This window comes from Anolis carolinensis, chromosome 3, assembly GCF_035594765.1.
Source record: "Anolis carolinensis isolate JA03-04 chromosome 3, rAnoCar3.1.pri, whole genome shotgun sequence".
Classification (NCBI taxonomy): Eukaryota; Metazoa; Chordata; class Lepidosauria; order Squamata; family Dactyloidae; genus Anolis; species Anolis carolinensis.
This window is the reverse complement of record NC_085843.1, coordinates 242,750,617-242,776,502: the sequence shown is the minus strand read 5'-3', so window position 1 is coordinate 242,776,502 and position 25,886 is coordinate 242,750,617. Positions and strand designations below refer to the sequence as shown.

Genomic DNA, 25,886 nt, shown 5'->3' with positions numbered 1-25,886 from the left:
TGCAATGGATGAAAATGTGTTGAGCAGTTAAGGTTACATCAACAGAAGGACTGTAGTCTCTTCTCTGAGAGCCAGCATGGCATAGTGGTTTTAGTGTTGACTATGACTCTGGAGACCAGGGCATGAATCCCTGCTTAGCTATGGAAATGTAATGGGTAACCTTGGAAAAGCCATGTCCTCTCAGCCTCAGAGGAAGGCAAGGGCAATCATCACCACTCTGAACAAACTTTTCCAAGACAAGGAAACCATGTGATATTTTTGCCTTAGGGTCAACGTGAGTTGGCCCTAAAGCATACAACAACAACTATGTTGTTCTCTTATCTAGATACAAGCCAGGTGGTTTTGCTCAAAATCCTAAAGGCAGCTGCATCACGTGCCCCAGAACACATCCCAAGAAGGACACCTAATTTTAATCTCTGATACAATTATGCCACCTTTTAAGACAATTTATCATTGTCATCATAATATTTTCAGAATCTTTTGGACAACTGAAACCTAGGGAAGGCAGAGCAAAAACTTGAATATTCAAGATTTCAAGAAGGCCCCAAGCACTGCTCAGAAATGGTGATTCCAAAATGTGGCCAGGACTATAGTAGGTATTTAAAATCAACCCATCCGATATCAGCTGTCATATTAATAAGTCACTGGAATTATGCTATGAATATTTTTTCAAAGCACCAGATCATAAAATTTATCTTGCAATATACTATACAGCTCAATTTGTTTAGAACAGGACAAATTAAAGCAGAAAGTATAAACACTCGACTAATGTTTTCTAATGGCATCATTAGATCAGTTTCTCTCAACCTGATACCTTCCAAAATGTGTGAGATTACAATTCCAACAAGCTCCTGCCAAAACCACAACACATCAAATGGGTATCAGGTTGAGGAATACATCATTAGTTATTGCCACAGAAAGAGGAATGACTGTGATGAGCCAAAAGAGCAATTATATATGAAATAAAAAAGAACTATATTTTGACTCTGAAAAGTATATATGAAAAACAAACATCTGAAACACAGTGTGCCTGGAAAAGAGAGGAATACTAAAGGAACTGTGGGTTCCTCCTTTGCTTGGAATTTTTCATTATGTTTACTTACCAGAAGCTTAGCTTGTTCAGGCAATGATATTTGTTCCCTTTTCCCATCTGGATACCTTAGCATTAGCTGTGCCTTTGGTCCTAACAGAAGAAAGTTACACATTAATTACATATTCCCCTGTATTTGCCTTCAGCACTAAATATGATGGTAACTAATAATCATCGCATAGAACTCTAAAATCAGAGGTAATTCCTTGAACACTTTTGAGGTCATGGAAGGGCCCAGTTTTCTGGACCAGCACATGGTTGGCAGGCAGATTGTCCCAGATTCATCTCTCAACATCTTCAGGTAAAGCATTTCAGAATGAGGAAAGCCTTCTGTTCTGCAGTCACTGTCAGCTGCGGTAGACATTACTGAACAAAATGGACCAACAATCTCATACACTATTAGACTCATAATTTTCCAACTGTTTCCTCAATGCCACAATAGAGGGACTGAGTATACTAAACAAATATTAAATTGTTGGATAGTTCATGATTTTTTTGTAATCTTATGTAAACAGGCTTTTGTTTCCATTTCACTAAAACACCCCTCTGCAGATTTGCTTTTGCTAAGTTTCTTCAAATATCATCTGGTCAATAAAACTAGTTTATAAGCCATTTTTTCCTCTCTTCTCCAGATGCACATTAGAATTTTGTTCTTTCCATTGACTATTCGTGTTTTTATACTTGGCAGACTCTTCTATCAATTATAGCTGATATGCTGATGACATCCCAAATCCAGTATTTTAACAGCAATTTAACATTTCCCCCTCATAAGTGTTCTTGTTCTACTTTCATTTCACTCATCTTCATTTCACTCATTAAAGAAGTACCATTTTATTTTTTAACTTAAGACATTTGTATCTTTTCTTACATTCAAGACAACATAACACATTTAAAATCTGTTCATGTTGCCTTTCAGTTCTTCGTCTTGAGTTTTCCCTACTGACTTCTCTTATGAGGACTCCTTTTTTGCTTTTTCTTCCTGCCAGTATCCATCATGCTTTCTCAGTTTCTTCCTACAAGAGGTTTCTTAACATACAATCTTTTCCTTTGTAATGCCATTCTCTTATTCATCTATATTTAGAATTTCAAGAAGAAGGGGACATTTTTTTTGTATTGTATACTTTACAACATGCTATACTTAGCATGTGATGGTATATAATTAAGCATAAACATATTATTATTATTATTATTGTTGTTGCTGTTGTAGTTTATTATGTTTATTTGAACCCCACTTTTTCTCTCTACAAGTAGACTCAAAGCAGTTACATGCTGTGATCTTATTTTCTATAAATGTCTATCTAAGTGAACTTTTTTATTATCTATAATGAACCTGACACTTCTTAGACTCTTACAAAACAATGAAATTACAAAGATAAAACTTTCATCTCCAGAATAAATTTTATGATACACTAAAAGGTGTAACATCTGAAAGCCTTGAATAGTATTATTCCACAGAAACATAGCATGATTATTAGGAATGCATAAGCCTTATCTAATATGAAGATATTAATAGAGAGGACTGCATTGTATATAGTATTTATGATTATCATGTAAAGATTTAAAATGGAAAACAAAAGAAAACAATTAAAGGTGGAAATTGGGACACAGTCTATATATATAAAAGAGTGATGGCATCATGGCGACTCACAAAACAACAAAAGTACAGGCCCCGCAACCTCGAAATTTGACAACACAACCCATCATCCATGCCTCCAGGTTGATACAACAAAAAGAAAAGAAAAACAAAGTCCTAATTAGAGAGAGAGCAATAATTTTTTTTATCCAATTGCTGCCAGTTTAGAGGGCTAATCTTTGCCCACTTCGTCTCCTAGCAACCAACTCCTAGCAAGCCAAGGGACAGCCAGGGTTCAGTTAGGGGACAGGCAGACTTAGGCTATCTAATTTGCACTGGATTATATAGCAGTGTAGACTCAAGGCCCTTCCACACAGCTATATAACCCATTTATAATCTTATATTATCTGCTTTGCACTGGATTATCTTGACTCCACACTGCCATATAATCCACTTCAGTGTTCATTTTATACAGCTGTGAAGAAGGGTCCTCATATAATCCAGTTCTAAGCAGATAATATAAGATTATCAATAAACAGTAGACTCTCACTTATCCAACATAAACAGGCCGGCAGGATAAGTGAATATGTTGGATAATAAGAAGGGATTAAGGAAAAGCCTATTAAACATCAAATTAGGTAATCGTTATACAAATTAAGCACCAAAACATCATATTATTCAACAAATTTGACAGAAAAAGTAGTTCCATGCACAGTAATGCTATGTAGTAATTACAGTAGAGTCTCACTTATCCAACACTCACTTATCCAACGTTCTGGATTATCCAATGCATTTTTGTAGTCAATGTTTTCAATATATCGTGATATTTTGGCGCTGAATTCATAAATACAGTAATTACTACATAGCATTACTGTGTATTGAACTACTTTTTCTGCCAAATTTGTTGTCTAACATGATATTTTGGTGCTTCATTTGTAAAATCATAACCTAATTTGATGTTTAATAGGCTTTTCCTTAATGCCTCCTTATTATCCAACATATTCGCTTATCCAATATTCTGCCAGCCCGTTTATGTTGGATAAGTGAGACTCTACTGTACTGTATTTACAAATTTACCACTAAAATATCACAATGAATTTAAAACACTGACTACAAAAACATTGATTATGAAAAGACAGACTGCGTTGGATAATCCAGAACATTGTATAAGCGAATGTTGGATAAGTGAGATTCTTCTTTAATATGAAATAATTACTGGGATAGAATAATGCAGAACAATATAATCTCTAAAACCAGGACAGTAAATAAACAGGGGAATTCCACACAGGAAACAATCAGGGCCAGCTAACACCTCCCAACAAAGTATTCCCATCATCAAAGTCTGGAAAATCCTCTGTTTTCTCAGGGCCACAGACAGTAGAAGCACATAAAATATCGCAAATAACACCACTCTGAAAACAAGAGAATTCCAAACAGGAAAGAATCAGGGCCAGCTAACACCTCCCAACAAAAAATTCACTCAGGAAGGAAACAGCCAGGCTTTAAAGCTGCAAGGCCATTACATCCTAATCATTTTTCCTAATTGCAGCATTCATACTTGCCTCCAACAGAAAAAAAACCCCAATCAGAAATATTGTATATTCACAACCTTTAGGAAATAATATCCCCTGATGGTTAAAGCGCTGAGTTGCTGAACTTCTGGACCGAAAGGCCGCAGGTTTGAATTGGGGGAGCGGAGAGAGCCCCCACTGTTAGCCCCAGCTTCTGCCAACCCAGAAGTTCAAAAACATGCAAATGTGAGTGCATCAATAAGTACTGCTCCGGCGGGAAGGTAACGCCGCTCCATGCAGTCATCCCACATGACCTTGGAGGAGTCTACGGACAACGCCGGCTCTTCGGCTTAGAAATGGAGATGAGCACCAACCCCCAGAGTCAGACATGACTGGACTTAATGTCAGGGGAAAACCTTTACCTTTACCTTAACTACCACCAATTCCTCAATACTTTATTTCCCATACCACCAGACTTCGCCACAGCAACGCGTGGCCGGGCACAGCTAGTTGCATACAAATTTGGTAGGATCAGCTTTGAACCCTAAATGGCTGATTCACATCAACATGGCTCTCTGGGAAAACACATGTCTTTTGGACAGCTGTTTGTAACCCTGAATATCAGTACACAAGTATCAATTTTAAGACATAATTTAAATTTAGGGAGCAACATAAAAGCAATTATGAAATGTGTAGAATTTTCAGTATTGCAAACTGGATAACTAATTACAAAGTAAGAAATACAACTGTTACTGAAGAGAAGGAATACGGCTGTTTTTATGGATGCATCACTGATCTTTCCAATACTTTCCTCCCTTTACATAGAAGATGCATACACTAAGTAAGTTATTATGAACACTGTCCAGATACTAATCAAAATAGTTACCAAGAGAGATCTTATCAAAACTCAAAAGAGTTTTTTAAAAAACCAAACTTTGCTGACATTTAAATTTACCACACTAGAATAATGGAAAATGGAAGGTAAAAGGAAGAGAGGCCGACCAAGGGCAAGATGGATGGACGGTATCCTTGAAGTGACTGGGTTGACCTTGAAGGAACTGGGGGCAGTGACGGCCGGCAGGGAACTCTGGCGTGGACTGGTCCATGAGGTCACGAAGAGTTGGAGACGACTAAACGCCTGAGCAGCAGCAGAATAATGGTATATAGTGGCTCTGCTACCTGATTTGCCAACCACACTAAATACATTGTGAATTATACAAAGGGCTCAACTGCCCTGCATACATAAAAAGTGTCTAGATCAGTGGTTACCAAATGTTTTTGATCACAGAAGACTTTTTTTCTCTGCGGAATCCTAACTGTAATTGATTTTTCCATGGAACCCAAACTCTGTCCCTAAGCACTATGAGCCCACAGCTTTCTTTCTTCTTTTATAAGAGCGCTGCTTTAATTGAATTTTAAGTTGTTGTTTTATATGTCTATTTGTTTTATTTAATTGCATTTTATATTGCATTTTATTTTTATGTTGTTTTTAGGCACTTTTGTGCTGTGTGTAAGCCGCCCCGAGTCCCTTTGGGGAGATGGTGGAAGGACACAAGAATAAAGTAGCTATTATTATTATTATTATTATTATTATTATTATTATTATTATCGTATTATTATCATCATTACTCCATTGACTCCTATTGCCTAGGTGTCTTGAATAAAGTAGGTTTGGAAATAAAGAGATTCAAATTTCATTTTTTAAAGCAGAGGCAAACTGAATTTCAATATGATCTTAATGAAGCTTTCTGAAAGTTTTAAATAAAGATTTTAAAGATTTTTTTTCACTTAACTCCTATGATGCTTTTGTGCAATCCTAGGGTTCAATAGAACACCATGTGGGAGCTGATAGTATAAATAACCATCCACAAACAATGTTGTGTCTCTAAATCAATTACGACAATTCAATGCCTTAGGAAAGCATCAGGATTCATTCAGCTACCACACTTACCATTAACATTTAACTCCTTCACAGCAGCTTCTGGTTTAGGTTCTGCCTCTGTTAGCACCCCAGAATCCATGCAAGACAGTTCTCGGTGGTTTGTTATCACCTCAGGTTCAGTCCTTGCAGTGGGCTCCGCCTGGGGCCTTCTGCTTTCTTCTTTCCTACATCCCAAGTCCTTGTGCGGAGACTTCCTAGACTTTGAAGAATTGTCTGGCTCATCATCATCAGAACCGCAAACTGAAATAAATTCTTCACTCCCAGAGAAAAGCTCTGATTCAGATTCTTCATCTGATCTGTTCTCCTGCTTGGCTTGGTCAGAGTCAAAATGTGTTTCCTGTAGAGATGCTCTGATGGCAGCTTCCAACTGGCTGTCTTCACTTGCATCAATTAAACTCTCCTAGTGAATACAGCCATGAAGCAAATGGGAGAGAAAAGCTACATTAATACATTGAAAAGTGGAAGGAAACACAAGAGAAATCAAATAGTTTGTCTATGAAATAACATTTTTGACTAAAAGGTAATGTACTGCCTATTTTTTTCTTCTCTGACTAAAAATACGCTCAATTTATCTTTTCAAGCCATCAAATAAAAATTATACTTACAGAGCGAGTACGTTTCTGAGGAGGACTGGTAGAATGTCCATCTAGTTGTCCATGCTCCCCTAGAAACCCAGTCACTTGGTCCAAAAAAGAGGTTACATCTAGCTGATGCCACTCCACTAGCTTCTGCCCTGTTCAAAATAGCAATAATCCATACTTCAGCAACTGGAATTTGAAATTATTACCAAGAAGAAGACATTTAAAAATCCATAAAAATTAACTTTTTAAAGAATTCTCTTTCACATCTCAAAACAATGAATATGTAATGACCGTTTTTTTTAAAAAAAAAATCCTAACGTATTTCTACAATGTTTCTGCAAAGACAGTAGCAACAGAATTGCTAAGTAACCATTGGACTGAAACACTAAGCCTTTTATTTCTAAGGATGAAATAGCCACTGATGATTATGATTATGTTTATTTATACCCTGCTTTTTCTCTCCACAAGGAAGCTCAAAGCGGCTTACATTAAAAGCAATTAAGTACAATTTAAAATCTACAAATATACAAACATTAAAAATCAAATTAAGTATCAGTGATGTTAAAAATTCAAAACTCAAAACACAGGAGCTCCTTTAAGCTCCTTGATCTTAAAAACCTTTTTCTTTAAAAGCCTGCCTGAATAAAAACTTTCTAGCCTGCCATTGGAAGTATAATGGACTTAACATGTGTACCATAGTTATACATCCCATAGATTCCATATAGATATTACAGAAAGGAATTTAAGAGAAATAACTGCAGAGATGGAGGCAGATGGAGTCACAATTGTCTGCTGTTTGTCAATCACCAACTGCATCAAGGTGAAAAGAAAGGTGATAGTGTTTGGGGACTCATAGAACAGAAGCACCTTTGCGCTAGCATGACTAGATACATCAGGAAGTGTGCTCACTTCCTGGTGCATGTAGCTAGAATATTACCGACAACCTACCAAAAATCATCAAGAACACAGATCAATGCCCCCTTCTCCTTATGACATGATCAGTGTTTGAGCTTTACACAGGATTGTATACTGGTAGATAAAAAGTTGATTATAAGATAGTAAGTTTCCAGCCAACAGTAACACACACATTTTAGAATCTAAAGGAAAGCAAAGCTGTTTATTTTACAGTAGCATAGACACACACACACACACACATCCATGTTCCTTCTTACCTGTTCTAGGGTCCAGAATAGACACATAAGGGAAGTCTGCTAATTTGTAGAACTGTATATATCTTTGCCCTTCTTCGCTGTCATGATATACCTATCAAGTAATCAAAATGAGTGTTTTAATGCTAGAGAACATTTCACCATTAAAGGATGCACCAACATTCAAGATTACCATCTACATTTTAATCTAGCATATAAACTACTTCCCCAAGCATGATTTGGGTGAGACTTGATTTTGTTATCAATCTTATATTCTTTCTGAGAAATGATATTCCCACCTGCCAAAAAATGAAGTGTTCCCGGATAATATTTTTCACAGCTTCATTGCTCCAAACGTCACGGTTAAGACACTGACAAGCAAAATCCTGCACATTCTGTATGTTTATCATGAGCCATTTATTTTGCATCTGACCACACTCCTTGGCCTGGAGAGAGAAACAACATTAAGAATATTAGACAGAAATGGAGATCCAGCAAGAAACAATCCCAGCAATGAAGGCTTCTGCTTTTTGTTCCAGGATTCATTACAGTTTCTTTGTACTGGACAAAAACCCTATCAGGTCTAAAAAAGATTATCTGCAAACAATCCTGATAAGCAACTCTGCACGTCACATTATCATACCCTGGTAATCCCAAAGTAATTCTCGTGAACATGCCAAGCACAGGAGAAGTAGTAAAGCAGTGTTTCTTTTTTCCAAAACTGGGAAAAGCTAAAAAAAAAATAGAGTTGACTGTAAAAAGAATAACATGGATCTAACAACAGGACACATTGGTTGATTCAAGAGGTGAAGTTGTGGTGGGTATGATTCATTAATGGATGTTGCAGTTTCCATTTTTACTATTCTTTCTATTTCTCTGTTCATTCTTAAATACTATATTTTGGTATTATTGGAGAACAACTTTGTTTGGATCCTTCAGACTGCAAGTGGGGTGTGTGGGAAAGATTTGAATTTGCAGGAAGAGATCTTACTGGTTTGAGTCTCAAAGCTGGCATTGCCTGATTGGCTGGTTGAAAAGGTGTCTTCACTGAAGCTTTCTCACCAATCCTTTTTTCCACAACAAGCCAATTTTTTTCAAAATCTAATTATCATAGGGACAGAGTGAGGTGAAATCCTCTGAACAGGAGTACAGACAACAAAACAAATGTTACAGGGGTGTTAACTCTTCCCTATGCTATCCAAAGGTTACATATGTGTGGCTGGAGTTACACTTAAAAATGTATCTGTTCCAACTTACATACATATTCAACTTAAGAACAAATCTACAAAATCTGTCTTGTTTGTAACTCGGGAACTGCCTGAACTTCGTTAAACATTAATTTGAACCAATTAATTTGGCCAAGGTGGGAAACTACAAAACCTCATCATAACCCTATTTCTCTTTACAATGAAGGAATGGGAATGGATAATACACACACTCTGTTCAAAGTGTATTTTATACCTGTACCTTGGAATACATAGCCCATTAATGAAAAACAAGGACATTTCAGTTAACCATACAAGGCTTGCATGGGATTCTTTTTATACAATAAGGGGGGCAGGAATTTAGCCATGTACTATAAAGACTTTAAAAAACTACAACAATCCTTTAGGACAATGCATGTCCAGAATCATTTCAATAAGTCAGTCTATTTTCAGATATTGATGCAGATATTAAGCATTTAAATAAACTATATCTCCTATTTAAAGATAACTAATCTGTTAGCAGGTTTGTTTACCAGTTTAAATTTAAAGGTAACATCAGAAGGGAGAGCCCTCAAAGTTGCCTATCAAGAATGTGCCTAACCTGAACAGGTGCTTAGGTCACCTGGTCACAATATTTCTTCATATAATGAAATACACTATATATAAAACACATGAATGGGTCTTACTTCATAGTAGATATATTCAGAACTGGGGATCGAGAAGCCTATGTTTTATAAATGATAACTACAGCAACAATTAAATATGTGCATACAAGAAACAGATTGAATTATTTTAAGAAAGCAGTGTCAAAGTCATCCTGGACTGAATTTCTACCAGAACCTTAAAAGGTCTCACCTTACTTCTTTATAATCCAACTAATTTTCATTGTTATATTACACACAAAAATTCACTTGGTGCAAACTCAATATTCTCTTTAAATTTATGAATTAGGTATTCAAATTGCAGATCTACTAAAATTATGAATCTGATACTTTAAAATTTAAGGTAATGCATTTTGCTTTTAGTGAATGGGAAGTAGATTTTATCTACTTTAATTTTAGCCAAAGTGTTTGTGCAGCAATCCACTGAAAACCTTACAGAGTGCAAATATCCATCAAAGCGTTCTGCTGACTACAGTAGCTTTTGATAAAATGTACTGCCAAAATTCATAGCTTTGGAAGAAGAAAGAAAATTGTAAGCAGCTCTGGTTCATAATTTTTTAATCATTTCAGAAGCGACTTGAGAACATACTGCAAGTCGCTTCTGGTGTGAAAGAAGTGGCTGTCTACAGAGATGTTGCCCAGGGGACACTGGGATGTGTTAATATCCTGCTGGGAAGCTTCTCTCATGTCCCCGCAAACTAGAGCTGATAGACGGGAGCTCACCTTGTCTCACGGATTCAAACTGGTAACCTTCAGGTCAGCAGTCCAGCCAGCACAGGATTTAACCCATTGTGCCAACACATATCTCGGTTCATAATATAGAATCACAAACTTGGAAAGGACAAAAGGTTATCCAATCTCCATCAAGATGCCACTTTCTGTGTAGCAGGCATTCTCACATCAGTCAAAATCATCCAGATTGATCACGTGGACTTTTAAATAACTTTACATGACTGTAGCTCCAGGTTGTTAAACTATTTATAAGTTTACTTAGGATAACAATGGAAACTACAGAATTAAAGGAAATCTCTCCCATTAAAGGGTGTTAGCATTCCTGGAAGCTTTCTGGAAGAACCAATCAATCTAGAAACAAGGTACATGTGCTTTTCTATAGTGATAAAACTTTTCTTCATGCTACTGACATACAATACATCTGCATGGGACAGACATTGCCCACCTCCACTTTAACGTTAGAAAAGGGAATTTCTACAAATACAGGCAGTCCCTGAGTTATCCTCCCTGCAGAAGAGAAGGCTGAGAGGAGACATGATAGCCATATACAAATATGTGAGGGGAAGTCATAGGGAGGAGGGAGCAAGCTTGTTTTCTGCTGCCCTGCAGACTAGGATGCGGGACAATGGCTTCAAACTACAGGAAAGGAGATTCCACCTGAACATCAGGAAGAACTTCCTCACTGTGAGAGCTGTTCAGCAGTGGAACTCTCTGCCCCGGACTATGGTGGAGGCTCCTTCTTTGGAGGCTTTTAAGCAGAGGCTGGATGGCCATCTGTCGGGGGTGCTTTGAATGAGATTTTCCTGCTTCTTGCAGGGGGTTGGACTGGATGGCACATGAGGTATCTTCCAACTCTACGATTCTATGATTATAAACATCCAATTTGCAAAAGACTTACAGGAACTGGGTTGAGAAAACAGTGAGAGAAATCTACTCCTAGGAAGGGAAATTCACTCCTGGAAGAGTTATCATGGGGAAAAGGTGTCTCCGCTGAAGCTTTCTCACCCATCCTTGTTTCCACAATAAGCCACAGTTTTCAAAAGCTAATTATTACAGGAACAGAAAATGAGGTGAAATCTTCTGAATAGGGGGCACAGACAGTAAAACAAACACTGAGAGGTGTTAATCCTTCCCTATGCTACTCAAACCATATGTGTGTCTATGACTGGAGTTACACTTTAAAAATGTGTCTGTTCCAATTTATATACAAATTCAACGTAAGAACAAACCTACAGAATCTATCATGTTTGTAACCTGGGGACTGCCTGTACATGGCTCCTCTTTTGCAATGAGGAAATTATTTTTCCAAACATGGGAGAAGAAGCTTTTATCATAAACAAAGTAACAACATTGGAAAATGACTGCCATTCCTAAAACTAACAAAAGTATTTGACTTTTATTTTGTCTAAAGCTATTTAAGATATTTAAAAGATATAATACAAAAAACACATATGCATCAATACAATTAAGGCAAAACAGATTCCACTTTAAGGAACTATAACAGCAATTAAGGATACAAAATGCAGTAGTATAATATAAATATAGATTTTATTCTTGAAGAACTGAACAGTTTCCTTTTTCTCGACAGCTACAAGAGACAAATTTCTTACAACCAAAGAATGTTCTTTTATTGCAATAAACACTTTCAATTTATAAAATGAATATCAGTATAGAGACAGTGTTCTTCATATATCACAGATTTTCAATGCACACTTATTTGAAAGTAAATTCTGATGAAAACTAATTGATATTGGAATTGGTTTTAAAATTATTAAGATAGTCAATAGAGCTCATTACGGCCCACTGTGATAACAAGCTTTCCATGATCCTCCTCAACTTTGACAGAGTCCTTTTCAACTTACGGTGTCAGGAATTTAAAGTGAGGCAAAAATATGTAATAAGTATGTTCCTATGACCAACTTATTAGAAGGAATTTTCAGTACAGATATAGAGAAATCCTCTGTTTATGTACATAGCTTAATTATGAATGGAACCAGGATTTCTCTTTACTCAGTTCAGTATTATGTACAAATAGTGACAACTATGAAATACTTCTAAGAAAAGTGATGATGACAACAATAGTCAGAGAGCTACCAAGGTGTATAACAAAACACTAAATTGTCATGATACAAAAAAAAATGATGCCCAAGTCAATACTGAACCATTCACAGCAAATGTTAGCAACCTACTGTTTCAAAACTCCCTTTATGCATTAGATCAATTGGAGGCCTGAATAGATCTGCGAGGGTGGTAAGTTTCTTGTCTATTGCTCCTCCATTCCTCAATTCTTGTTCCTGACGTACTGTGGGGGGACAGAAGAAAAAGAGAGATAAGGCAATCTTATTATAAAGGGATCACTTACACAGGGCTTTGAAAACGCCTCTCCTTCTTTCCTTGCTAAGACCCAAAACTCTTTCTAGTGCAAAACTCATAAACCCCTTCGTAGACAGAAAGTAGAAAATGTTAACATTTTTAGGTTGTGGATGGGGGTCAAACATTTTCAAAAGGGGGAATCAAGGTCAGAGAATTGGGCAGAGACAGTTCTGAATTTTCATGTTTTAGGGTCCTTGTATTTTCCATAATGGATAATCAAAGGTTTTGTTTTGTTTGCCCCTCCTGTTCCCAGAAAGCCTAGGGATCAATAAAGTATAATCTGATTAAAATAATTTGGTTAGATATGATCCCCACAGGGAAACCATGAAGGCAAAATATGCTACCATTTCCTTGGCAGAGGTCACATCAGAACAGGGAATAAAGTGTGCCATTTTACTGAACAAGTTTGCCTCTACAAGAATGATTGTGTGACCAGTTAAATAGGGTAAATCTGTAATAAGGTCTGTGGAGATCACCATCCAGTGCCCAGGAGTTGGTAGTGGTTGCAACAGGCTAGTGGGCCTCCCTGGCTAATATCTGGCAGAGGTTGATAAAAATATATAGATAATATATAACAAGGAGGTGACTTCGCTGGCACTGTACTTTTGCTTTATTTTGTGGATTTTACGTGTGTGTGATTAATGGTAGGTGGTTTGTTTGCTATAGTGTGATGTGTTTTTGCTTGGGGAGGAATGTGTGTACAGTATAGGTATGTTGATTAACAGGTATTTTGTGTACATATTTTTAAAAGCATTACCACTGCACCTCATGTGAAATAAGCTGTGATTTACAGTGACAAATAAGTGATTTAACGTTTGAGGCTTAGACTCAACCTCCTCCTTATACTCAGCTTTTGGTCAAGTTACTTATCTCTAAGCATTATCTATTTTTCTCCTATAACATAAAACTTTGCGATCAAAATAATTTTTTTTAAAGTTTGGAAGGTCAGAGACAGATTCTACCTGGTATTCTGGTCTCTGTGCAAGTTGGTGTCCTTTCAGACACACAAGTTTGCCTTCTGGGAAATTGGTGTTTTGTCAACAGTTATGACCAACAAGTACGTGAATATATCCATAGTGGGCACAAACTGCAAGTGTGCCAGCAGCCAAAAGAAATGGGAGATGACAAAGTTTTCAATTGTTTAGTGATTTCACCACCACTAAAACAACGAGTAGGAAGCAGCGCCCCTCCAGATGCTTTTGGACTCTAACTTGCAATATCACGGATCACTCACTATGGACTCTTGAGGCTGCTTAGAGTCTAAGGACATCTGGGAGACAAAATGTTCCTCACACTTACTTTAAAAGGTCCAAGTTAGTAAGCACAGATACAACTACGGAGCAAAAGGAAGGTTTTAATGGTCTACAGATACTTACTAGTTTCTGTTTGGAAATCCCGAAAGCCATCAAATATTGATCGAGCAGGTCTTCGTCTTTTTGGAGCTTCATAAGAAAACAGAATTTAATACACAGGTTAGTTATAAGAAATATTCTGCTATAACTGCACTACTATGTTATTGTTGATATGTCTGAAACTTCATGACCCTTTTCTTTTATCAAGGTGAAAGGCCACTTTAGACTGCACTGTTATTTGTGCACATTCATTAGTACATGATTTTTGTGTTCTATGTCTTTAGACGTCTGTATGTTGATACAAATTTATTTTCTATTTATTGGTTTCTGTTTCACTTTAAGGGTTTTAATGTGACTTCTAGATGAAAAAAGACAATACAACACATTCTTAAAAAAAAGAAAGAAAGAAACCAAGAACAGCAGAACACAGTACAGTAATAACAATAAAAATAATGACCAAGGTTGTAAATAAACACAAAACTGAAGGATTATGTAAAATAAGTCTTCACTGATCTTTGAAAGAACCACAAATGTGGGGGTCACACAAAATTCTACAAGTGTGAAACCCTGAGTCAAGTATAGATATGAACCACAAGACATGCTTGTATTGTCTACATTCCATTCTTCCTATCCCTCCCATCAAGTATTTCTAAAACCTTCCCTTTCTCTTTTCCCAATAAAAGGCTGGAGGAGACATGATTCCTCGAGGTTTTAGGATGCAACTGATCAATTTAATGTAGCAAAACTTCAGGTTGAACAAGTTTTAGTATTAAAACAGGTTACTACCATCAGCTAGCACAGGGATAAAGAAAGTGCAAAATTAACATCAGCAGAGGGCAAAGCTATGGTCATAAAATTTCATGTCACAGTTACTACACAATTAATTGATAAAAGGTACAGGGAAGACAAAGGGTTCAATTCAATTATTTTAGTGCGACAAAATATCAGCATTAAAAAGATAATCTGGGCTGTGGCGCAGGCTGGTTAGCACCCAGCTGCAACAAATCACTCTGACCAAGAGGTTATGAGTTCGAGGCCAGCCCATGCCTGCGTCTGTCTCTGTCTCTGTTCTATGTTATGGCATTGAATGTTTGCCTTATATGTGTGCAATGTGATCTTCCCTGAGTCCCCTTCGGGGTGAGAAGGGCGGAATATAAATACTGTAAATAAAATAAATAAATAAATAAATAATCAATGTGTTCAGCAAGTCTTGGCAAATGCTGATTTATTGTGAACAAATGTTTGATTTTTATACCTATCTTATATACTCAGGTCACATAAAAAATTCTTGAGTAGAAAGGAAGTGCAAGTGGAAAAGGTTTAAGAAATGGTGTCTTAGACCACCATTTTTCTGCCCCCCTCCCCCAAATGTAATTGCTACTCCTGGAAGCATCTGAGGCTGGCAATTATATTTTAAACGAGTTATAGTATCCTTCCCTCTGGTAAAAATTTGTCTGTTTTCAAAATAAGCAATGGACATTTGGACACTTCTGGCTTTTTTAAAATATTAGTTTCACCCCAAGTAAAATAGACTGCATCACAGAAGTCACTGCTCGACTGAAACACTGGCATTTCAGGGAGACTCTACTTCATCTTCCCACTGAAGGTTCTTTTTCCACATCATTCTACTATCCACCCCACTTACCTTGGAGCATAAAAAATAAATGCTGAAGGATGAGTGAAAATTAACATATTTCATTGCATAATAGTCACACTTTCCACCCTTTTTGGCAAAAAGGGGGTGTGACTAGTATGGGGATTCCCTCAATGATCAGCTGTGGGAAAACCCGTAGTTCCAAAGCTTCCCGCCAGCTGAGGGAGGCCCTACAGCTCTCACTGACAGGCTCGTGGGTGTATCAAGGCTCACCTACCTGCCCATCTCTCCCCTCCTAACTAGGGAGGGCTGCCTTGGCCAAGACATTTTATTGTGGTCACAAGCAACCTGCCATTTTTACAATTAATGTAACAGCTTCAGTATATCACACTATTACAAATAAGAAAACACAATGAAATTCATGGATTTGTCATAAGGTAAAATATAACTTGAAGGAGAGAGCACACAAACAGATGGAAACTGTCTTTCTTTCTTTAGTTCTTTCTTTGAAACTTGCCACTGACTGCAGCCAATAACTTGCATTCCAGTATTGGTCGCCACAACTTTGAGTAGCAATACCCTAGCAAACCCTCATCATTACTTCACCCTGTTTTAAGGACAAAACAAAACTACTTTCATTACCTCTCCAGTTAATGATGACCAGTTATGGAAACAAAACATTAGAAACTGTGTGTAGAAGCCAAAATAAAGTCATGGAATTAATTTGCCCATTATTATTATTATTATTATTATTATTATTATTATTATTATTATTAAAAACCGTAGTTTCAAAATACTCACAATATTAACATGTTTAACAGAACAAATTCCATAACTATTACAAAATAATAATAATAATAATAATAATAATAATAATAATAATAATTGTATTTTTACATGCCTCTCCTGGTAGCTCATTACAATACTGTAAGTATTTATGTGTCACAGAGTATTATATATTATATTATACAGGAATTGGCTTTATGGTTAGTACATTCTCACTTCATTTTTAAAAAAATGGAAACGGAAGCAGCATCATAACTCAGAATATATGAAATAACATATTCTCTAGACAGCCAATTAAGCATAAAAGGCTGTATTTTATGCATAATTTACACTACTGGGGAATGAAAGTAGTATAAATACTTCAATAGCGGAAGGCCACATGCTACAACGACTCAGAAGAGCAAGAGAGACCTGGAGGAAATCTGTCAAAGCTCATTCCTAGTTACCACCAGGGAAGGGAAGAACAATGTAGTTTACTTACCTCCAAATAATGGCTCAGGTTCTACCAGAATTTCCTGCTTTTGAGGAATAGGTGCTCTTACTTCATCTCTGTAAAGATAAAAAGCACATGAGTTTGACCGTGACAGTAAGTAATACAATGCATTTCGAAGAAAGAAAAAACTATATCCATCTAGTCAAAATGTATATTTTGTGCCTGCAAAATCTATAATGCACTGTAGTTTCAAACACTAATAATATGGTACAATACTTTAATTCCACTGCTTGAATGAACACATTTTAGGTACATAGCAAAATAGGACTTTGTGTAGCACAGATAAATGACATTCCATAAAAAAAGCAAATTAAAGTTAGTAAAAAAGACTGATAGCACAACTTTATTCCTGAAATTGCACTCTTCATAGCTATTCACTAAGTATGTGTTGTAGTTGAGTCAGCAAGTAATGTTGCAAGCAGTAGTAGCAATACCAGTAGGAGAACAAGGGGTAATCGTGAGCAGCTGTCAGACGAAGAACAGCAAAGGGAACGGATTCAGGATATACTTATGGCGCCTACGGATTTTTGAAGGGTTTTCAAGTGGCGGGGAGTTGATGGACGTGGAAGGAAATGTGGGGGATGGGAATAGAGACACAAAAAGGGTTACTCGGGAGCAGGAATCAGATGAAGAACGGGAGAGGAAGAAACTCCGGGATATATTTACTGCTCCCACAGATGATGAATCGTTTATGGGTTTCTCTGGGGATGATGGGTCTGGGAGTGACGAGAATGGGGAGAATGCAGTGGATTGGACTAGGGTACAAGAGATTGGGAACATATGTGAAGAACCAACTGCTGGCAGCACGCGTGTGGGGTCTGCAGGACGTGAGGATTGGCAAACGGGTGGTACATCCGAATCATGGGGAAACCTAAGTCTTGACAGAAGATGGAGGAACTGGAGAGATGGAAACAGGGGTTTGGGTGTGGAAACAAGGACAGCTGCTGGAGATGATGATGGGGTGGAGGCCAGCTCATCATCGGATAATGATGTGTAAGTTAAAAGTAGGCTCTGAAATGGGAAATCTTTGCAGAAGGCAAAGTGTCGGTTACGTATCGTATGTGTTTTGTCGCTGCCTGTTTTCGTGTTGGGATTTTGGGTCTGGGTTCTGCAGCCTGGAATTCTGTTACCTGGGATTCCTGGACGTCTGGACTGGTTTATAGTGAGTGTGGCTTTCTCCCTTCCTGGACCTTTGGATTGCTTCAACTACGGCTCTGTTTGACTACCTTGGTGGACGTTTGGACTGGATTATCGTGAGTGTAGCTCTCTCCCTTCCTGGATTCTTGGATTACCTCTACTACGGCTCGGTTTGACTACCTGAGAAACGATGCTTCGTTTGGCTTCCTTTTACGGCGACTCTGGGACTGGACTGGCTTTGGCAACGCTTATTTGCAACTAACTCTTTGGGCACAGCGCTATCTAGTGGAACTCTTTTTTATAGCACTGTTTGATTGCTGTTTATTTTGAACTGAGTATTCTGGGTTTTCTTTCCGTTTAATCCAGTTTATCTTTTTGTTTAATCAGGATTATTTTCCTGTTGCTTTTTGAAGCCCAGTTTGGGCAAACCCTTGAGTTTTGGCTAGAGACACTGAAGTTAAGTGTCTCTAAGTGTATTTTTGTTGCTTTATAATATACTTTTTGTTGGACTAAAATAGTGTGTGGCTCTTTAAGGCCTCTGTGTCTCAACAGTATGAGTATAGCAGAACTGTTCAAAGTTATCATACACTATGTAAATGAGCAAACCGAACTCCAATAATATTTATACATTTATACATTAAGGAATTCAGTATATCATATTACAATTTAGTTATTATAAGGAATTAAAAATCCTGGCCCTTTGACAAAATAAGGGTTTCGATGTCAAACATATACCAGCACTCTAGTAACAGCACTGGGGTACTGCCTACAATATATAAACCCAACTAGCATATTTATTTATATCTTATGTTTTCTTTTTGGCATGCTACAATACGAACACGGTAAAACAGCAGGAGACCACCAGGAGATCTGAAGACAATCTGCTAGTCATATTTTAGTCTTTTCCACACTATTCACGCAAATGCCTATGGGAACTAAAATGATCACACTTATCATTACCACCACCTTTATTATCAATATCACAACATCTGGCTAAATAATGGTGGTGGTGATGATTAAATGTGATCATTTTAATTCAGATATGCATTTGTGTGAATAGTTTGCATGATGCTGAAGTCTTTGCCTCCCATTCCAGGATATACCCTTTAATTAACTAAATCAACAAGCAAGTTGCTCAAGAAATTCTGATGTAGTTTCAAACCAGTATTGAAGAAAGTGGTTTCGCTGTGCAGATGATTACATGGGAAATCCTGGAACCAGTTTGAGGTCCGGATGGTGATTACACAAACCAGAGAGACCTGGTGAGCATTAAGAGCTTTTAAGGTGTGCTTCTAGGTGAGTTTGTTGTCTGTTCAATACAGTTTGAAGCTAGCTAGCTCCGAAAGGCATTATAAGATCAGTTCAATGAGAATAACTATGAACTATTATAGTAATCCCTTGATTATCTGTCAAAGCTAATATTCATTATACAGCTCTTTATGAAGTCACATACTCTGTATGTGGCCGGAGGTTTGATACACTTGCAGAACTAGTGCTGGGTTCCTCAGCTATCCCTCCACCATCCAGGAACATAGTGACAGCCATTTCCAGATTATTGTTGCATGCTTCAAGCATATGCTTGCCTATGCTTTCGGTGGCCCCTGTGACACAAAGAAAAAGAGAATGAGTTCTTAAACAAAGTTTTAAAAGACAGCTCAAAGTAAAGTCAACCTTCAGTTTATTGAAAGTAATTTTTATCGTGTCGGAAAGTAATAACACCAGGTGAGATCCTATACATCAAAAACAGTTACTAAACAGATTAATCAGAAGTAACTGGAATGGGAAGTAACAGTTCTTCTACAGTCTTATGCATTCAAAACAAGAAGAAATGGATCAGTAACTATAGCCCCTCTCTTAAATAAAATGCCCCTTTATATGGATGAGATAGCCAGGGGTTACCTATAAAGAAAATATTAGAGACATGAAAATGGCTTTATGCACCTTTTCTCCCATTTCTACGAACCATCATTTTGGAATTATCAGTATAAAATTTAAATTCCAAAAATTATTTACAATTCAACAATGTTTTTGTGTTGCATTTCTTTGCCCCAAATGTACTTTTGGACTCTGGAAGAGAGGTTAGTGATGCAACCAAGTGTACTTTTGTCATTCAACATAATCTCAGCAATATTTTTGATACCCCTAACATAGAGACTATCAGAAAATTAGAATTATAACAAGAACAGCCAATTAAAAATTTGATTTAAAAACAGTATTATTTTAGTACTCATTTAATATTTATTTTATAAAGTAAATACACTGCAATTTCTGTCCCTTGGATTAAGTTAATTCAGCAGTAAGCATTAAATAGCACACCCCTATTAAAATTAGGTGACTCAATTGAGTGTAATAGATTATCAACATATAAACAATACTATGCCTCTTTCAACTGTCTCATATTTGAGTCTTGCCTCCAATGGAGAACCCTTGAGAAGCCAAAGAGAAATCAACATATCTTTTTGAGACAGGAGGAAACTGGATGTACAGAAGAGAAACAACATGGAAATGCGGCTTTGAAAATCTACAACAGCATTTCTAAATGTGTATTTCACACTGCCAAGTTAAACTGCTAATGAAAACTTTATGAATGCAATCTTAAGCATGTCTATTTGCAAGTAGTAGTAGTAGTAGTAGTAGTAATAATAATAATAATAATAATAATAATAATAGTACTTTATTTCTAGAATGCTCTCACCCCCCAGAGGGACTTATGGCAGTTTACATACATATAAAAAGGCAAACATTCAATGCCATAAATAAATCACACAATATCAAAAGATAAGAAATGATCATTAACCAACTTATTGCAATAAGAGAATTCAGATAAAAATAATAAGAGATACAAATATAAGGAAAACATAATTATACCAATAAAACATGTGTGAACAAAAGCGTATACCCTGAATAGTTAAAACACAAACTGCAGAAGATGCCAAGCATTTGCTGTAATTCAAAGTAGACCATATTAGCCATAAAGTGCTAGTCCTCCTCCTTTCTGTACGCTAAGGTACATACTATAGATGTGTTTTCAGAAGTTTCTTGAATGAAAAGAGGCTGGGGGCCATTTTTATTTCTTTAGGGAGGGAGTTCTAGAGGCGGGGAGCAATCACGAAGAAGGCCCCCTCTCTCATTCCCACCAACTGCACTTGTGACAGGGATGAGACCAAGAGAAGGCCTCCTCCTCTGACCAAAGAGTGCAAGATGATCTATATAGGGAGACTGTTGTTTATCACGCCAGAGCTCCCTGTTAACCGTCGCCACCCCCAGCTCCTTCAAGGTCAAGCTAGTCACTTTAAGGATAGGGAGATGCGATTGGACAAATAGCCTGGACCTGAACCATTTAGCGCTTTATAGGTAACAACCAGCACTTTGTATTTAGCTCAGATGCGGATGGGCAGAGAGTGGAGCTGCCGTAACATGGGAGTGGTTCTCCCCCCCATATAGAGCTCCAGTTAGTAACCTGGCAAGGAGATGCAAGGTTACTTTTTTCCTGAATCTAGATATTTCTAGTTTTGAATCGGCGAGAGTGGCTGCATATATTTACACTAGTTGTTTTGAATTAATTAAAGAACTGAAGTCATTCTCACAGATTCAAAACTAGAAATATCTAGAAGTTAAAAAACAACCTAAGCACTGAAATATCACTGCTATAAGGTGTTAGTATTATTGACATCTGCTTGAACGAAAAATATACAGTATTTTCAAACCTCTTCCAGATCTGTTTAGCTGCTTATTCATTTCAACACATATTTTATTCGTATGACGCCATGTTTCATACAAATTCCATCTTCACCCTGTTCAAAAGCATACCTGTTTGAAAAGGCTTGGCTTAGTATTTGGAACTTGCAACACAGAATGGAGAGGGGCAATTAAATCCTAGTTGTCTCAGATTTTATACGATCACTCATGATATCATTTAGCTGAGTTGGGTTTAGAGAAGCACATGTTACAATAGCTGCAATTTCTGACTGGCATCAAAAAGTAGTGTTACAGGACTTTTACTTCATCTTATAAACTTCTGGAGCAATGTAAAGTCCCATCTTGCCCTCCACCTTCTGAAAAATGCTAGTAAGCTAGGTGGAGAGTGGGGGTCCCATATCATCAATATATAGAGAATGTATAGCTCCACTGTTGTTTCCATTCGCTAAAGCCACAGAAAGACTGGGATCTCTGACTTGGTACTTGAAGGAAATTTTAGAATAGGCTGGAATGGATGAGGATGACCAAGTTGTCTGGGACTGGGAATTGTGGAGTTGGCCTTTTATTAAAGTGTAATTCCCAGCAGCCCCAAAGGACGGTGGAGGATGTGATTCAAAAGCATGAGAAAACTCAAACAATCTCCACCTCTGGTGTATCTTATTCTAGAAAAGGCTGCAGTACTATATGTGGGAATATTTTCTGATATGCACAGAGGGACTCAACTTGGATGAAAATGCACTCCGACAGGACTACATTTCTAGCCTGAGTGCACTTCTGGACTGGCAGTGACAGTAACCCACAGTAACCCTTCTTTGGTTTGGTGTGTCAGCTGCAACTTCATCTAAGGAACAAACCTGGGTTCTTATGCATGCCAATTACATTCTAATTGGACTACTATAATTCATATTATATGGGAGGATTTAGTGGACTATTCAAGATCCCCAGTTGATACATAATATATCTGCAAATATCCTTATTTGGGGTAGCAGATCATATCACACCAATACTGAATGATTGTATTGATTGCATTTTTGGTTGCACTGCAAAGTCCACTTGTTAAGATTTTCAAGGACTAACACCTCGTGTCTAAGTATCTGAGGGACTACTTAGACTAACATCTTTTTAGTTTTGGATATCATACCATGGGCAGTACAGTGTTCCCTCACTACTTTGTGGTTCACTTTTCGCGGATTCGCTGTTTTGCGGTTTTTCAATAAACTCTAAAAGACTATTATAAATCATAAAAAATTACAATTTACAGCCTAAGGAAGAGAGGAATGAGAAGCCAAAGGGAGAGAAAAGGAGCCCAAGCGGCAACAGGAGGAGAAGGAGGCGATTTATCAACACACGATCAGTTGATAAAGACTTAAAATAGTGTATAACTACTAAAATAATGTATAAATTTTAAAATAAATATGGTGTCCCTGCTTCACGGATTTTCACTTATTGTGGGTGGTCCTGGAACCTAACCCCTGCGTTAAGTGAGGGAACACTGTATATATAGGTAGTAAAACTTACATATGGAACATGTGACCCTCCAGATATTGTTGGACTCCAATCCCATCAATCACAGCCAGAATAACTAATGACAGTTATTGCAAACTGTGGTCCACATCATCTATAAGATTATTATTCCTCACTCTCTACAAATGATAATTTCCTCTCAGTGCTGCACTGTGGCAGTTCTGAGAGGAATTTAAAAACATCTGATTTCATTGGCTTTTAGGTAAAAAGCTGCTAGAGAGCTTTTTTAGATTTTTCTGGGTCATTTAATGACGTTTTAAACCAGTATTGAAGGAAAAGGTTTCTCTGTGTCTATGATTACAAAGGAAAACCTGGAATCTGTTGGTGGCCCAAATGGTAATGACACAGAACACTGAGGTGCATTAGGAATTTTTTGTGGGCATTTCCTGTCTGGCTGCTGCAGTTTGAAGCTAACTTCAAACTCCATTAAATGGTCAGTGTAGATGGGGCCTTATACAGCAATAACTGACCAATTCAGCATTCAATTTGCATCACACAAAAACGCAGTAAGAAAGCTGGGAGAACAATACACCTGCAATATTTACCTATTCCAAGTTAAAGGTCTCTTAGACCATAAAAATATAAATGAAAGGTTTTCATGAGATAGGTTGTGTCCCTGTACATTTCGTTATTACAATTAAAGTATGTATCCGTTATCTCCCATAAGGGGTTGATTTAACCTCTGGTTTGCTAGTAAAAACTGAATTACTGCACCATGAATTGATGCATGTCTAAACATGTGTCATTAACATGAAATGTTTGGAAAGCTCTGTCTCAGCATCGAGACAGAATTTGTTTTAATGATTTTCAACTGGGAATTTTAAAATACTATTTATATTTAATCCTGTTTTACTCAAGCTGCTTTGAGTCTCCTTCGGGAAGATAAAGCGGGTTATAAATAAATATAATCATCATCATCATCAAAAGGGAGTGAAAGAGAGAGAAAAGTGTAAGAATTGTGTCATGAAAGTTCCCTTACATCCCTTTGAGAGTGCATACATGACTAAATTTATCTGTTTGCAGTTTGTCACCAGTTGAAGTGCCAAGGCTCTATGCTATGAAATCATGGGAGTTGGAGTTTCACAAGGTCTTTAGCTGTCTTCTGCCAAAGAATGCTGGTGCCTCACTAATGTACAACTCCCATGATTCCATAGCATTGAGTCTTGGCAGTTCAAGTGGTGTGCAACTGCATTCATTTATGACACTCTCTGACAGAGAAGCCTAAAGGCCTTATGAAACTACAACTCCCATGACGCCATAGCATGGCATCATGTCCGGTCAAGTGGCGTGAAACTGCATCTGTTACAATACTCTCTGTCAGAGAAGCCTAAAGGCCTTGCGAAACTATAACTCCCATGATTCCATAGCATGGAGCCATGTCAGATCAAGTGGTGTGAAACTGCATTCATTTACAGCACTCTGACAGAGAAGACTAAAGACCTTGTGAAACTACAACACCCACAATGTCACAGCATTGAGCCATGTCAGGTCAAGTGGTGTGAAGCTGCATTCATTTATGGTACTCTTTGATAGAGAAGCCTAAAGGCCTCATGAAACTACAACTCCCATGATTCCATAGAATTGAGCCATTTATTTATTTACTATATTTTTTGCTCTTCTCACCCCAAAGGGGACTCAGAGCAGCTTCCAAGTTGGCAATATTCAATGCCATACAACAACGAATAGATACATATACACAAATATTAAAATCATTGAAAGTTAAAAGATTATAGCATATTAATACATTAAAATCAGCTATTAAAACCACACAAACGTATGTTACTTCAAGTGGTATGAAACGGCATTCATGTACAGCACTCTCTGTCAGAGAAGCCCAAGGGCTTTGTGAAACTACAACTCCCACGACGCCATAGCATGGAGCCATGTCAGTTCAAGTGGTGTGAAACTGCATTCATTTACAGCACTCTCTGACAGAGAAGCCTAAAGGCCTTGTAAAACTACAACTCCCATAATGCCATGGCAAGAGCCACGTCAGTTCAAGGGGTGTGAAACTGCAGTAATTTACAGCACTTTCTGACAGAGAAGCCTAAAGGCCTTGTGAAACTACAACTCCCATGACGCCATAGCATGGAGCCATGTCAGTTCAAGTGGTCTGAAATTGTATTCATTCACAGCACTCTTTGACAGACAAGCCTCAAAGCCTTGTGAAACTACAACTCCCATGATTCCATAGCATGGAGCCATGTCAGTTCAAGGGGTGTGAAATTGTATTCATTCACCGCACTCTTTGACAGAGAAGCCTCAAGGCCTTGTGAAACTACAACTCCCATAATTCCATAGCATGGAGCCATGTCAGTTCAAGTGGTGTGAAATTGTATTCATTCACAGCACTCTTTGACAGACAAGCCTCAAAGCCTTGTGAAACTACAACTCCCATGATTCCATAGCATGGAGCCATGTCAGTTCAAGTGGTGTGAAATTGTATTCATTCACAGCACTCTTTTGACAGACAAGCCTGAAGGC

At 37.5% G+C, this 25,886-nt stretch overlaps 1 protein-coding gene across 3 annotated transcripts in view; it reads right to left on the bottom strand.

Annotated features, from left to right (window-relative positions):
- The window catches only part of ubxn7 (UBX domain protein 7), a 31,438-nt gene that overhangs the window by 4,964 nt on the left and 588 nt on the right, over positions 1–25,886 (bottom strand). Inside the window, exons 1-10 of one of the 3 annotated variants that reach the window (XM_062976515.1) lie at positions 25,186–25,331; positions 19,633–19,780; positions 17,031–17,098; positions 14,194–14,259; positions 12,634–12,746; positions 8,145–8,291; positions 7,870–7,960; positions 6,722–6,849; positions 6,126–6,516; positions 1,104–1,183 (exon numbers count right to left, since the gene is read on the bottom strand). In XM_062976515.1, the coding sequence (XP_062832585.1) occupies positions 1,104–1,183; positions 6,126–6,516; positions 6,722–6,849; positions 7,870–7,960; positions 8,145–8,291; positions 12,634–12,746; positions 14,194–14,259; positions 17,031–17,098; positions 19,633–19,754 (1,206 nt within the window). In that variant the 5' untranslated portion in view covers positions 19,755–19,780; positions 25,186–25,331. Of the gene's footprint in view, positions 1–1,103; positions 1,184–6,125; positions 6,517–6,721; positions 6,850–7,869; positions 7,961–8,144; positions 8,292–12,633; positions 12,747–14,193; positions 14,260–17,030; positions 17,099–19,632; positions 19,781–21,886; positions 22,491–25,185; positions 25,332–25,886 lie in introns of those variants that run through there. The other 2 variants (XM_062976513.1, XM_003218323.4) reach the window with 2 other exon arrangements.